This window comes from Balaenoptera ricei, chromosome 11 (genome assembly GCF_028023285.1).
Source record: "Balaenoptera ricei isolate mBalRic1 chromosome 11, mBalRic1.hap2, whole genome shotgun sequence".
NCBI classification, from domain to species: domain Eukaryota; kingdom Metazoa; phylum Chordata; class Mammalia; order Artiodactyla; family Balaenopteridae; genus Balaenoptera; species Balaenoptera ricei.
This window is the reverse complement of record NC_082649.1, coordinates 54,951,652-54,967,549: the sequence shown is the minus strand read 5'-3', so window position 1 is coordinate 54,967,549 and position 15,898 is coordinate 54,951,652. Positions and strand designations below refer to the sequence as shown.

General features: G+C 37.8%; 1 protein-coding gene across 2 annotated transcripts in view; it reads right to left on the bottom strand.

Annotated features, from left to right (window-relative positions):
- PDCD6IP (programmed cell death 6 interacting protein) overlaps positions 1–15,898 on the bottom strand; it is a 59,902-nt gene that overhangs the window by 37,561 nt on the left and 6,443 nt on the right. For both annotated transcript variants that reach the window (XM_059939113.1, XM_059939114.1), the window contains exons 2-4: positions 8,697–8,751; positions 7,137–7,206; positions 733–860 (exon numbers count right to left, since the gene is read on the bottom strand). In XM_059939113.1, the coding sequence (XP_059795096.1) occupies positions 733–860; positions 7,137–7,206; positions 8,697–8,751 (253 nt within the window). The remainder of the gene's footprint in view (positions 1–732; positions 861–7,136; positions 7,207–8,696; positions 8,752–15,898) is intronic.

Genomic DNA, 15,898 nt, shown 5'->3' with positions numbered 1-15,898 from the left:
ACATGCATCAAAAAGTTTATGTGAACATCAACATACTCTGTAAATTATAAAGGAATATAAAACATGAAAACATAATTATAGATATCACTTAACAATAATCACTTACTGTTTTTTAAATTGAAACAAAAAAGAAAAGCTGAGTAAATAACATACTGCCCCCAAATAATACGCCATATTAGTAAATGATTGTATCTAAAATCTAAATTTAGCTAACTTAAGAGCATTACACATCTGACCACATTTAACTATGATCGCTCTACAAGCTCAGGGTTAAAATTTTCTTGCCAAGAGGTCTTAATTTTTGTGACACTGGTAAAATTTTTAGTGCGTCTCTCTAAGAAAAATTATGTAAAAATAACGTACAAATATTTTAAATGAGGTCATTTATTTAAAAGGGACTTGCCAAGGATTTCACCTCAAAACATTTAATCATTTGTTCTCCCAACATCTACTGAGCCTTTGTTATGTGCCAGGCACTGTGCTAGGTGCTGGGTATACAATGGTGAGGAAAAACAGAGCTGGGTCCACAAGTAAGTAGTTTATCTAAGGGCTTCAAAAATATGTATCAAAAAAAAAAAACAAGAAAAAAAATGTATCAATTCATTAAAAAGTACATTATTTTTCAAGAAAGCATCTGTGTGTAAAGAAACATTTATAAACCTAAATGCAAACTATTTTCAATTTAATCCAACTTAGTGTTGATGGTTATGTAGTAACTACTGTTCTGCATACCTGATAATGCTTAGCAGCGATTTTCAATCCTTCATCATTATCCAGGTTCTGTTCCGCTGCAATCTGGCTAGCTAAGGCTGCACAATTGAACAACACACAGCTCTTTTCATATCCTAGGCTTGCAAGAGCTGTAAAAAATTGAGAAGGAAAAATTTATCAGATGATTTTTGTTCTAAAGAAAATGAATATTTCAAAGAGAAATACTATGACCTCTATCCCACTGGCTCGCACAAAAACAAGTTTCCAGACCTGTTTTCTGACCCATAATACCACTCCCATATTCCTAGCTGCCCTGCCAGGCATCTATTTCCACAACAATATTCTCATCACCTAAAACTCAAGGATCAATAAATTAATCTTTCCTTCCCTTTACGTCCATCCTGCTATTAGTCAGATTCAAAATAAGAAGTCATTCAAGTCATTTCAAATTCAATTAGAATAAATTCTTTCCATTTTTCCATCACCTCTCTCAAAATGATATCTTCCCATGACATTCAAACCAGTTCCTCACTACTACAAACCTATGCCAATGGAAGCACCTCCTAGCGTAAAGGAGTGAGACATGGAAGGCCAGCTAATACATCTCTCAGAGGTATAGAAGATTATATGGTTAAAATACAATTCTGACCAAGAATCTACACACCTCACATCCACTGGGATAGCTACTATCAAACAAAATGGAAAATAACAGTTGTTGGCAGGCATGTGGAGAAATTAGGACCACTGTGTACTGTTGGTGGGAATGTAAAATGTTGCAGCCATGTAGAAAACAGTATGGAGGTCCCTCAAAAAATTAGAAATAAAATTACTAGATAATCCAACAATTCCACTTCCGGGCATAAATCCAAAAGAACTGAAAGCAGGGTCTCAGTCTCAGAGATATTTGTACACCCATGTTTGCAGCAGAATTATTCATAATAGCCAAAAGGTGGAAGTAACTCAAGTGTCCATTGATTCATGAACAGAAATAAAATGTGGTGTGCACTTATAATGGAATATTAGCCTTAAAAAGGAAGGAAATCGGGTCTCATGCTGCAACATGGATGAACCTTGAGGACATTATACTAAGTGAAGCAAGCTAGTCACAAAAAGACACTCTATGATCCCACCTATATGAGGTGTCTAAAGTAGGCAAACTCACAGAAACAGAAAGTAGAATGGTGGTTACCAAGTACTGGGGAAAGGGTGAAAAGGGGAGTTGTTGTTTAAAGGGTAGAGAGTTTCAGATTTGCAAGATCAAAAAGTTCTGGAGATCTGTTTCACAACAATGTGAATATACTTAACACCTCTGAACTGTACACTTAATATTGGTTAAGACAGGGAATTGTCTGGCGGTCCAGTGATTAGGACTGGAGCTTTCATTGCTGGGGCTCAGGTTCGATCCCTGGTTGGGGAACTAAGATTCCACAAACCATGCGGTGCGGCCAAAAAAAAAAATAAAGAATTTTAAAAAATTGGTTAAGATAGTAAATTTTATGTTACAGGTTTTTTTAACCACAAAAAAATTTTAAAAAGAGAACAAATTCAATCATAGTGACATTCAAGGTCTTACATAATGTGCCAGGTATTGAACACCAAGCAAAATAATCAGAAGGCTTCTTACAAAAAATACTGAACAAACCATCTAGGAAAATCAGAACAACACTACAGCTGTGTGTTTGTGCCACACAATAGTGCCATAAAGTAAAACCCTCCTTGTTATGTAGCATTTTAGTAGTCTCCCTTGTAATTATGGTCAGCTTTTAGCTTGCCTCCAACCTAATTCTAGCCTCCTCACCATAAAGTAAAGCAGACATACACACCAGCTACTCTAACCTACTTTCTTAAATAAATGTATTAAAAATCTAGAATAACCAGGATATGAGTAGAACATGCAGCAAAATAAAGATCAAGGTGAACTGAAAATTTGAGCCCAGAGTAAACAATTCCAATAATAGAAAACATTTCAAAGATCCACATTAACATCCTTAAAGAGATTCAAAGATGGTACATCCATAAACAAGTACAGGATATTATTTAAAAAAGAACAATCCATGAATAAGAAAAAGCCCCTGGAAATTAAAAACTTGATTGCTAAAAGTTTTTCAAAAGAAAGGTTAGAAAATATCTAGGCAGCCCATAAAGAGAAAACAAAATGAAACGTGTAAAAGTTGTGAGTGAGTAGCTCAGAACAATCAACATTGGTTAATACAGCATTCTGAACAGAAGAGAGGAAAAAATGAAGAAGAAATTATCGAAGAAATGTATGAAAATTTCCCAGGGCTGAAGGGAGAAAATGAGTCTTCAAACTGAAAGGGCCAACAATAAAATGCCATACCCCAAATGAAAGCCAATTAGATCTTTTGAGGTTTCTAACCATGAAGAATAAAGAGAAAACTGTAAAAAATCTTCCCAAGAAAAAAGAAACAGGTCACCTACAAAAGAATACTCAGCAGACTTTTCATCAGTAACACTGGATAGTAAAAGGCACGGGAACAATGCCTTCAGGTTCTGAAGAAACATGATTCTAATTAATTCAACATATATTAAAGCCAGTATGGCTAAAAAAAAGGGGAAGAAGGGACTAAATGGGAAGCAATGATGTCAGGGAGGTAAGAGAGCCAACTCTGCTGTAAAGCTTAACTTTTACTCTGAGTGAGGCAAGAAGTCAACAGAGTTTTGAACAGAGACACATTCAGCCCGCCCGGTGGACAAAAGACTGTGGGGAAGCAGCAGTGGTGGAGGCCAGAGATTAGGACAGGTAGCTGCTGCAATAAGTGCGAGGGGTGATGGTGGCTCTGACCAGAACGGCACGAGCAGAGATGCTGAGAAGTGACTGGATTTTTAATATCTTTCAAAAGAAAATCTGATAGGATTTGCTGATGAATTCACTGAATGTGGGGAATGAAGTGAAACAATGTCAAGAGTGACTCCAAGGTTTTTGACCTAAGCAGAATTTCAAACCAAATTCATGTGAGGGCAAAATACAGACATTTCCACAAAGAAGAGATTCAGAAATTTGACCTTTTCTGAGAAAGTTACTTAAGAGTATATTCCAGCAAAACAGGAAGACACAATATCCAGAAAACAATGGCTCTAAACTAAAGGATAATAGTTATACAGCAGCTTTAGATAGCAAACAGTCCAGATTCAAGCAAGAAAACAGACGAGGCCAAAGGGAACAGAAGAGTCACTCAGGAAAAGGTGAGTCCAGAGAGATAAATAATAAGACCAAGAGTTTGGAAAGTCTTGAGAATATCATAAAAGCACAGAATGTGTGTGGTGGTGGAGCAATTAAAACTTCTAAAAACACACACACACGCACACAGAGCCATACAAGAAAGTCATAGTCTAAATATGAAGCAACTCATCCAGCATATATGACAGAGAGTCAGTGGACTTAAAGAAGAATGAAATATATTCCAAGCAACAGATAGAAGTAAACTTTTTATATACAAGATATATATGCCAGCCTATTATATTTCCTATAAACATTATCATCCCAGGCTGTTGTCTGTCATTTTATTTTGACAATTTCTCATGTATAAGAGATTTTGTGAAAACTTTTTCTTGTAATTAAATCTTTTTTCCTTTATGATTTCTTCTATCACATCTAAACTTAAATCAGGGTTTTTCTAAAATAAATGTTCAACTCTCCTTTCTTCAAAGAGCTCTGTTTGCTTAATATTGAACTTCATTCTTGTTTTTTTACCTGAGCTCTTCTTTTTCATTAAGCTTTTCAAAATGACAACAGCTTGATTATAAATAAAAATAGTTGTTTTAAAATTCAAACAATTGTTTAAACACACACACACACACAAAAGAAAATAAATTAAAAATCACTCAATATCCTCCCAGAGTTACCCACTAATTTTTGGTGAATATCTTGACAAATAAGTACATAATACATGTTCACATACCCAATTTTTCACAAATAGTACACTATATCATATTCAGGGTGCCTGGAATGCACAACTCCAGGAAGCAGCAATCACCCTGGTTTCTATACAAAAGGTGTTCCAAAGAGACCAGCTCTGGGGCCCCGAGTTACATGAATTCAAGGCAGCAGCTCTCACCTGTAACAGGCCTTTTATTGGATATTCAATGGACACAGATGTACATGTCAACAAATATGTATTTGCATTATCATTCTTAATATTCTAAATTACACAATATTCTAATGAATGGGCAGCCTGTGTTTTATTTAACCAAAACATTAGTGATGGACATTTAATTCCCAATATTTGCTACTAGAAGTGCCTTGATGATCTACCTCCTGCTTTACTTACGCTCTCAATTTTTTGTGTCCCAATTCCTCTAGGACCTCAGTTCATCAACTTAACCTATCTCACTTAAGTGTCTCCTGGTTCTCCTGCTACCTGCTCCTTATTCTCAGCCAAACAACTTGCTTGTCACAGCAGCACTAGAAGTCCTTTTCTTGACCTTGCCTCCCTCTCAGCGTAACGTTCCCTTTGTCCCCAGCTCTTCACTGTATATTTTCTGAAGTGAGCAACCCACACACGCTGCTTGCACTTCCTCACTTCCAGTCCACCCCTCGACGTGACGCAATCTGACTTCAGCATGCCCCTAGTGACACTTCTCTGCCAAATCCAGTGAATTCTACAACCTTCTATTTCTTGACCTCCGCCACAATGACTCTGTCAATGACATTTCGACATCAGAGTTCCCTGAAGGTATTTTCAAAGATATCAATTCCAGTGGCCCACCCTGAAATGTCCTCCTATCACATCTGGCATCCTGTATCTTTGTCTGTAAAGATATAATCTGTATTTCTAACATTTTCCCCAGGTAACTGTAATATGCAGCCAGGTTTGGGAACCACTGGACACAATCTCTGAAACTCTTCCGGCATTCAATCCCATTGTCTCTATTTTACCCTGGTTCCTCTGAGATCTGAAAGTCTTTTCTCAACCTCATTCCCAGGAACCTCTTCTTCTCGTTCCCCTGAACGTTGTATTCCCTAGCTTGGCTTTCATATTTTTCCCAATCTACAATCTAACAGAGGAGATAAATTTATTATCATTTAATGAAAATTGTTCCCAAATCTACATCTCGACCTCTTTTGAGCTTTAAATATATTATTTCTAAATGCCAAAGAGAAACTTCTACCCAGATATAACACAGAAAAGTCAAACTCAACCTGTCCATTGAAAGGAATAATTAGCCACAGGTCAAACCAAGTTACAAACCTTAAGAGTCAAACATCAACTCGTACTCTTTCTTCTGACAGCCAGCCAGCAGATCCATCAGTTTCATCTCTGAACCCTCTCTCAAACCCATCCCTTCCTTGACCCACATACACTACACCTAGTCAAATCTTTTCATCTCTCACTAGTCTAACTGGTCTGTTTCTCTCTAGTCTCTGGACTTAGGCTTTCTGGAGTTATATCTGGCTTCATTAAGTCTTTGCCATATGATCTTAGAAAGTCACTTAATCTTTCTAAACCAGTTTGTGCAACTGGTGATAACAGTGCCTTTCCTCATTGGGCTGAGAAGGAATTTAGTAAGATAATATGTGTAAAGCCCCTTCCACAGTGCCCGGGTGGAATAAGCTATAAACATACAAGAGGGAAGAGCACAAATTCACAGTACACTTGGAGCTCTTCACAATCTACTCTCCAATGTCTCCACCCTCCATAATCCCCAGTTCACCTAAGGTTTCAAGCCTTAACAATAATTATATCAATATGTACTACATATAGTAACATACTATATGACATTGTTATATAATATTATATAGTATATATTCTATGATGCATACACATTATATATATGTATTTCATATGTAATATAATACTCATATTATTGATTGTAGCTAATAGTTATTGAGCCTTGTTCTAAGGACTTTACGCTCATTTAATCCACAGAAGAACCCAATGAAATAAACAGTACTTCACAGTACTATTCCCCACTTCACAGAGGAGAAAGTTAACACACAGAAAGGTTCACGTGATGAGCTGGTAGATCAAAAAGCCTTGTGACTTTCAGTTATAATATTCTACCTGTAATGTTATTTTCTACCTGGAAAAACCAAATTCATCCTTCAAGGCCTCACTTAAACATCACTTGCATTCAAACAGGCAGAATTAACTACTTCCCCATCTATGCTCCTGTAAGTTTGTTCACAGACTAATATACTCTCTACAATATTTTAGAATGATAGCTACCTTCCCAACCTGACTGAGTACAACTATCTTATTTATTTTTAAAACTAGGACAGTGCCTGGCAAGGTGTAGGCTCTCTACAAATATTCGGAAATTTCATTAAAAGTTGAAGTTAAAAAGAAAACATAAAAGTTTTTATTATTTACAAAGAGTCGTTAGGAGAGCAATTTTAGAAACCTAAAACAATACAAAGTATTTAGAACAAATTTCCTATCATTTTTTATTTAAAAATTACATACCCAATTTTACAGATCCTCCAAAAAGTGAACCTTTATCAAAAGCATCCTTCCAGGTAAATGTCAAGCAGATCTTGATAAAAAGAGAAAAAAAAGAAAAGAAATTCATGTTACCTTCCTGGATCTCATTAAATACTGTCTCTTTCAAAGAAAAATCCACAGTGAAGAAAAGGACAAAAGCTTCAATCCATCTAAAATACTATCTTCTCTAACCAACCAATTCCTGTTCCTTTTTGTGGACCATAAAATTTTCTTTTTTGAAAGTAAGATACTGGCACTAGGATATTTCAAATGGTCATTCTGCCTCAGTAACTGAATATGTACTGTCTTCTTCAGAAAACACAATCTTACTCATCTTTACAAACACAGAATGGCTTGAACAGAACAGATACTTAATAATGATCATCAAGTAAGCCAAGAGAAGTAAAGGCAACAAAGTAAGCTCTACAGGTTTCCCAGAATATAAAATTTAAAACTATTCCATGATGACAAAAGTAGCAGAATGGTTACCTTTCTAGGATAAAATGAGACAATGTTTTATTTCTTGATTTGGGTGGTGGTTATACACATATATTCACTTTCTGAAGATTCAAGCTATACACATAATACTGTTCACTTTTATGTATGTATGTTATACACGAATAAAAAGTTTACTTAATTAAAAACTGCATCTCACTCTACTCTAAAATATTCCACACATGAAGGTTAAAAAGAACTTAGCCTCTTTTAAATTATGTATTGCAATCCAATACAAAAATTTTCAATTCTAGATTAGAGAAATTTTCAGTACACACAAAACTAGAGAGAATAACACAAGGAACTCCCATACACCCATCAGCAGTTTTAGCCTTTTGCCCTTCTTGGTTCATCTACCCTCACTTCCCAACCCCAACCCCAATACACACATACTTTTTCTCCTGGAGTATTTTAAAGCAAATCTTACCATATTATTTGACTTGTAAAAACTTTAGTACAAGAATGTTTAAAGTATTTTGTATAAACTATTTAAAAATTTAGAAATGCCACACAAATTAAAAACTTTCAACAAGTCTCCCAAATAAAACTGTAAGAAATCATCAGCATTTTCAATATCTAGCCTTTAAGAGAAAGTAAGATTGACATTCTTATAGTGTAACATCTAATCATAGTATTTGCAAATTCATATGCAAATATAACTTGTGCAAATAATTTTTAAAGCACATAAAATGAGATTAGTACTTCCTGAATCATACAGTTTCCTTCTTTATTCTGTAAAAACCAAAGGAAAGGGCACCACAGATTATATTAGTCAAAAGAGCCTATTGATTAAAAACTACAAGAAAAAAAATGCAGTCCAATGCACTAAATGAGCCCAGAAGTGACTGAGGAATGGCATGAATAGAATTTCCAAGATACTCTTTACAATGGGCTTAAAAGTTTCTAATTTGTATTTTAAAAGTCTCATAAAAACCTAGGGATAGTGAAGAGGCACCATTTATTTTAATAAAATACCATGGGAAGGAGGAAATGAGTGATTTACCATTATCATATAACTTTAAAAACAAATTAAAATTAATGACTTACCTGGTTTTCAGAAAATGGGAATTTGGGTTCAATGGAACAGATCTGATCATAGTATCTAAAAAACAGAGCATATTTGTTTATTTTTGTTTTTGTTTCCCTTGACTGAGGAGACATATTCAAAAAAATATTACGAAGACTCATGTCAAACAGCGTACTATGTCTTCTTGTAGAAGTTTTATGGTTTCAAGTCTTACACTTAAAAGTCTTTAATCCATTTTGAATTTATTTTTGTGCATGGTGTGAGAAAGTAGTCCAGTTTTCCCAACACCATTTATTGAAGAGGCTGTCTTTTCCTTACTGCATAGGAGATTAAGAGGTATAAATGTCCTGTTGCAAAATAAATGAGTTACGAATATGGAATGTACAATGTGGGGAATATGGTCAATAATTATGTAATATCTTTGTATGGTGATAGATGGCATCTAGACTTGTGGTGATTATTTTGAAATGTACCAAAATATCAAATCACTATGTTGTGTGACAGAAACTAACATAGTGTTGTAGGTCAATTATATTCCAAAAACAAACAAACAAACAAAACATAGAAACAGAGATCAGATGTGTGGTTACCAGAGGTGGGGGGCTGAGGGGACTGGGAACTGGATGAAAGCAGTCAAAAGGTACAAACTTCCAGTTACAAGATAAGTAAGTACTAGGGATTGTCAAGTACAACATGATAAATATAATGAACACTGCTGTGCATTCTATATGAAAGTTAAGACAGTAAATCCTAAGAGTTCTCATCACAAGGAAAAGAAATTTTTTTTCTATTTCTTTAATATTGTATCCATATGAGATGATGAATACTCACTAACTAAACTTATTGTGGTCATCATTTCATGATGCATATAAGTCAAATCATTATGCTGTACACCTTAAACTTATACAGTGCTATGTGCCAATTATATCTCAATAAAACAGAAAGAAAAAAAAGAACCATAAAAAATAATTAATTAATTAATTAAATATAAAAACCGGTCAAAATTTAAAATTACCAAAGCTAAATATTACACACATTTATGTAAATACAACTGGAGTATACTAAAATTATGCGTGCTAACTTTGAATGGCCCACAAATCAGATTTCAATCAGCCATTTTAAAGTTAATTAACGTAGTCTTTTTTTTTTTTTTTAATTTATTTATTTGGTTGCACCGGGTCTTAGTTGCGGCATGCATGTGGGATCTAGTTCCCTGACCAGGGATCGAACCCAGGCCCCCTGCATTGGGAGCGCAGCACCTTATCCACTGCGCCACCAGGGAAGTTCCACGCAGTCTTTTAATGTGTAAACCTGTATCTAAAATGCATGCAATGAAAAAACTGTCAACAAAAAACTCTTACCACCAAAGAAAAATACTTATCAACTATTATTGGCTAAAAGCAAACTAATACCTGCCTACGTAACCAATGTATATCTTAAAATACTATTTCTGGGGCTTCCCTGGTGGCGCAGTGGTTGAGAGTCTGCCGGCTAATGCAGGGGACACGGGTTCGGGCCCTGGTCTGGGAAGATCCCACATGCCGCGGAGCAACTAGGCCCGTGAGCCACAACTACTGAGCCTGCGCGTCTGGAGCCTGTGCTCCGCAACAAGAGAGGCCGTGACAGTGAGAGGCCCGCGCGCCGCGATGAAGAGCGGCCCCCGCTTGCCGCAACTAGAGAAAGCCCTCGCGCAGAAACGAAGACCCAACACAGCCAGAAATAAATAAATTAACTAATTAATTAAAAAAAGAAAACCGCAAATGAGTTTAAAAAAAAATTACTATTTCTTATTAAGATAACTTTATATCCATTGGGCAGATTAACACCTCTGGTAAACTACTAATTAAAAACAGGTTTACCAACTTTCCCATATGATTTGGGTATGTCCTCTCCTGTCCATCACCACTGCTACACAGTCAACACTTCCACTCTCCCTTGAAAGTAAACTAATCCAAAAGTTCCCTAGCCAATCGCCCTGTCTCCTCTTCTCCTCTCTCATTCTCTTCAATGTGTTCTCCACACAGCAGCCAGAATGATTATCAAACATGAGGCAGTCTTCCCCTATCAGGCTGACCTCTGAGCTAGCCAGGGGGTTGGGGGGGTGTCCAAGGCCAAGCTTTCTAACTGGCCTGTAATCTTTCTTCCTTCCCTTATCACCTCCCTGCTCCCGCACCCCCATCACCACGGTTCTTTGCAATTGTTATTTCTGAGGCCAAGTTTTCCAGAGGGGTGGGAGCAACATGTCAGAGATCAAGTTTGGGTCTGCCATGGCCACAGTTTTGGTTACACAGAGGAAGAATTGATCAATTAGGCAAATACAATGAAGATAATGGGAGTCAGGCTTCTTACTACCAGAGAAAGGAGTTACAAACACGGGAAGGTGGACAGCTAGAAGAAACGCTGGCTTTGGATTGGAACTGGAGGTAACAATGTGAACTCATTTTTTAATACAATGTAATACAGATACAAAAAGAGGTATAAATGTGTGTGTGTGTATTTCCTAAGTGTATATGCTGAGAGGTCCTAGAAGCAACAATACCTAAGTAGCAATAAGCACACCTAGAGGCCAGATAAATAATACTATGCATTAAACAGAGCCAGTCCTTAGAGAAACTGCTGGCTCCATGGCTGCAACTGAGAAAATTCAAGCGCCAAGCCTAAAACAACTAGCTATGCTAGGAAGTTAAGGACTCAAAAAATGATGAGGATATGTCAGAAGAACACAGGAACTAGCTTTAAGCAGTTCCTACTAGCCAAGTCCAGAATAATTCAAATAAGTAACAAATCATAACCCATTGAGGAAAATAAGAACACCATTCTAAAGTAAACAAAACAAACAGGTGAATAGGGAAAGCTCTACCCTACTGTACAATGCCAACTAATAAATCTAGAAGAAACGATGAAGTGAGAAAAGTCACCATTTGGCATCTTTCATAATATAATACCTGATTCAGATAAAATCATTAATGGAAGCTAAAACACGAAAGTTTGATGGAAACAGGATATTACAAAGTCTCAAAGTACCTCCCCACAAAATACTAATTAGTATAACTTATTAATTGTAAGGCCAAAAAATCTGGCAGACAGCATCTTAACAAAGTGATAAAAGTTAAACGTTATCAGCGATGGGACAAATCAACCTCGTGTTTTTCCTAATACGCACTAAAAAGACCACAGAATCACTGGGGTGGTACTAGAGCCCCAAAATGCATAAAACACAAGAAAACATGACGCAAGCCCTTATTAAGGGACATTCTACAAAGTAAGTAGCCTGTACTCTTCAAAAATGCCAACATCGTGAACGACAAGGAAAAACTGAGGAACTATTCCAGATTGAAGGAGACTAAAAAGGCAATTAAATGCAATGCAAGATCTGGGATTAGACCCTGGACCTGTAAACAACATTACTGGGAAAATCAGCAAAATCTGAATGAGTTTTGTAGATTAAATGGTAATATTCAATCAATGTTAATTTCCTTATTTTGAAAGCTGTACTCTGGTTATGTACGAGAGTATTCTTGGATTCCCATTATACTTATAATTACATCCAAAACTTTTGACATAATTCATCATTCAACTCTCCAGCCTCAACTCAGAATATTCACTACACATTCTATGCACTAAAATTCTATGCTCTCTCCTGGCTAAGGGCCTTCACCCATTTTTTTCCCCCATACCTGGAAATTTTCCCATCACAATTTCCCATTTTTCTTGTCCTCATTCATTCACTCATTCAACAAACATAAACTACAGGTTTACTATGCACCAAACACAGTTCTAGGACATAGGAATTCAGCAGAACATAAGCATTTAAAAATTTGCACCCTTGTAAAGCTTACTTTTTGAGGGGCAGACAAAACAAGATAAAGTAAAAATGTAGTAAAGTAGATAGTGCTAAGTGCAATGGCACTTAAAGAAGTGAGAGAGGTAAGGTTATGTGTATGGGGTGAGGTGAGAAGGCTGTAGTTTTTTCAGATAACATGGTCATTTGACTACATAAAAGTAAAAAATAAAAAATTTTAAAACATCATGGGGGCTTCCCTGGTGGCGCAGTGGTTAAGAATCCACCTGCCAATGCAGGGGACACGGGTTCAAGCCTTGGTCCGGGAAGATCCCACATGCCGCGGAGCCTAAGCCCATGTGTCACAACTACTGAGCCTGCACTCTAGAGCCCACGAGCCACAACTACTGAGCCCATGTGCCACAACTACTGAAGCCCGTGCGCCTAGAGCCCATGCTCCGCAACAAGACAAGCCACCACAATGAGAAGCCCGCACACCGCAACGAAGAGTAGCCCCCGCTCACCACAACTGGAGAAAGCCCATGCACAGCAACGAAGACCCAAGGCAGCCAAAAGTAAATAAATAAAATAATTTTTTTTAAACAATCATGAATAATAGAGAGGGCATGAAGGAAGTGATGGGATGTGAGGGAAAAGCATTACCAGTCAAGGGAAGAGCAAGTGCCAAAAAGCTGAGACCAGAGTATGCCTGAAAAGATCTCTGCCATGATAAGGAGGCATATGACCAGAGAGCGAGCACTGGAGAAAATAGTGGGAGATTAAATCAAGGAAGTAATGATGCCTTGAGTACAACTTGTAAGACTTTTGGCTTCTACTACAGAATAAGAGGAGGAACCATCCAGAGGGTTTGGACAAGAGTAACACGAGCTAATCCATTTTCACAGAGTCACCCTGGCTGCTATGTAGAAAACTGACTCGCAGGTGTGCCAGGGCAGAAGTAGAGACAAGTCAGGAAGCTACTGCAGTAATCCAGTAAACAGATGATCCACGGTGGTGGCAGAAATGATAGAGCCACTCAATCTCACTCCTTTTCTAAATTAGTTCCCCTCTCCATTTATAATCTTAGGCCCCTGAATTTTTCCTTCACAGAACTTACCACAGTTGGTAATATATTTATTTGCGGGACTTTGTTTAATGTCTTTTCTCTCAAAGGATTGTAACAGAAACTGGGTCTATTTGCTCAGTTTCATTGCTAGCTCCAAACAAATGAATCAGTAAAATACAAAGTTTTTAAAAAGCAACTTTTTATAATCTCTGAAAAGTAACACCTGAGATTCTCTGGGGAATAAACAGGAGCTACCAAAAAACGTGACCATAAGGAGAGACTAGCAAGTACCAAGACCCTGAGGCAACAATGTGCAAGGAGGCCGACAGGGCTATAGAGCAGGGACTGGCACACTTTTTCTGAAGAGGGCTATTCTAGGCTTTGCCAAAAAAAAGGCAAAATTAAGGATAAAATGTAGGTACTTGTTATAACAAGAGAAAAAACTCCTGCCCTGCCCTGTGCGCTTTTTACCTGGGTTGGGCCATCTCAGATGGTGGGTACACTAAGTACACAGTTACCTAATTGCCATTAGCTGGAGACGTTCTCCGAGGGAAGAGGATCCAGTCTGGTGGCAAGAAGCCCAGGGGAGGGAGGTGAGTAGTGGCTAATACAGTCCGTTTCACTCTCTGCCCCAGTGACACTCAAATATCGGCACGCCCTTCTCTCCTGCCAGAGAGTCCAGCCATCTCAACTTGGGCGGCTGGTACAGCTGGCAGGAGAGAGGGCAATTTGCTGTGTCACCAAGTCCCGGTGTGAGATTACACCATTCACTGCCAAGCCACTGCCAAGCAGAAAACCCAGCGTGTAGGGCACTTGAGCAAGCCCTGGCAGCAGTGAGGCATGGCTATTGGCCAGAGAGGCAAACACTTGGAATAAAGGGGAGGATGGGGCAGAGGGGAGCACCCCAGCTAGCTCTCCAAGGCTCACAACGCTAGAGTGGTGCCCTGGACCATATGAAAACAGGCAGCTGGGCAGGCCTTAGTTTGCTGACCTCTGCTCTACAGACAGCAAGGAAGGAAGTAGGAGGAGATGAAGCTACTTGCTCTGCAAGTGAATCAGGCAAAAAAGAAACGCTAAATAGAATGTACTAAAATTTTATACCTACCCTATTTATTCCAAAGCTTTTGGGGTCAACTCTCAAAACTTATGTGGGGTAGCAGTGCATGTATATCCTACATTTAAATGACTAGAAGATACGCAATGGAATCTTCAAAGTAAAATAGCTGTCTTAAGACAGGTTATATAATATGAAATATAAGTATGAAAAAATGAAATATAAGTACTGTACAACAATCATTGGAAATCAATAATATCTGACTTCATAATATGGAGTAAACTCCAACAAAGAGACCAACTAATGCTTTTCAAAAGAAAATAGCCATTGCTAACTGCAGGTACCACAGGGAAAATGCTGTTCCTACAGTACCAAGTACAGTAAGCTATTCTTTCAATATAATTCCACCACATACGACCCCTCATAGTTCAGCCTAATTCTCAGCTATCAAAGCTCTCTAGAGAGGGAACAAGAGCAGAACAAGAGAATCTACCACACCCCTCTCTTTATCATTTAAATATGCTTTACTCAATCAGCAGATTCTATCCCAGCGTATACCTCTAACAAATTAGACCTAGGGGCTTCCCTGGTGGCGCAGTGGTTGAGAGTCTGCCTGCCAATGCAGGGTACACGGGTTCGAGCCCTGGTCTGGGAGGATCCCACATGCTGCGGAGCGGCTAGGCCCATGAGCCACAATTACTGAGCCTGCGCGTCTGGAGCCTATGCTCCGCAACAAGAGAGGCCGCGATGGTGAGAGGCCCGCGCACCGCGATGAAGAGTGGCCCCCACTTGCCGCAACTGGAGAAAGCCCTTGCACAGAAATGAAGACCCAACACAGCCATAAATCAATCAATAAATAAATAAAAATAAAAAAAAAAAGAATTACTGAGGTAGCCCAAATGATTTCATTAAAAAAAAAAAAAAATTAGACCTAGGCTGCAAGTTTTCCACAAGTGGGGAGAGGGAAAGCCAGTATGCTACACCAGAGTACTGGTGTAGCAAAAAAAAAAAAGAAGAATCTGTACCGTTAAAGATTTTATTTTAAAAATAAGTAAAAAAAAAAAAAAATTAATTAACTATAAAATCCTAAACATAAAAAGGTAAGTCAGACAACCCTGAGTTTGAATCCCAACTCCACTAACTCTTAGCTGTGTGACTGCATGCAAGTTACTCAACCTCTCTAAACCCTTCCTAAAGTGAGGGCAAAACCTCATTTAATTTAAGCATGAAGGACAAATAATACAATATATACTCAAAGCTTAAAATACTGCCTGGACACACTGCACATGTTGGAAAAATGGTAGCTACAGATTCTTATTTT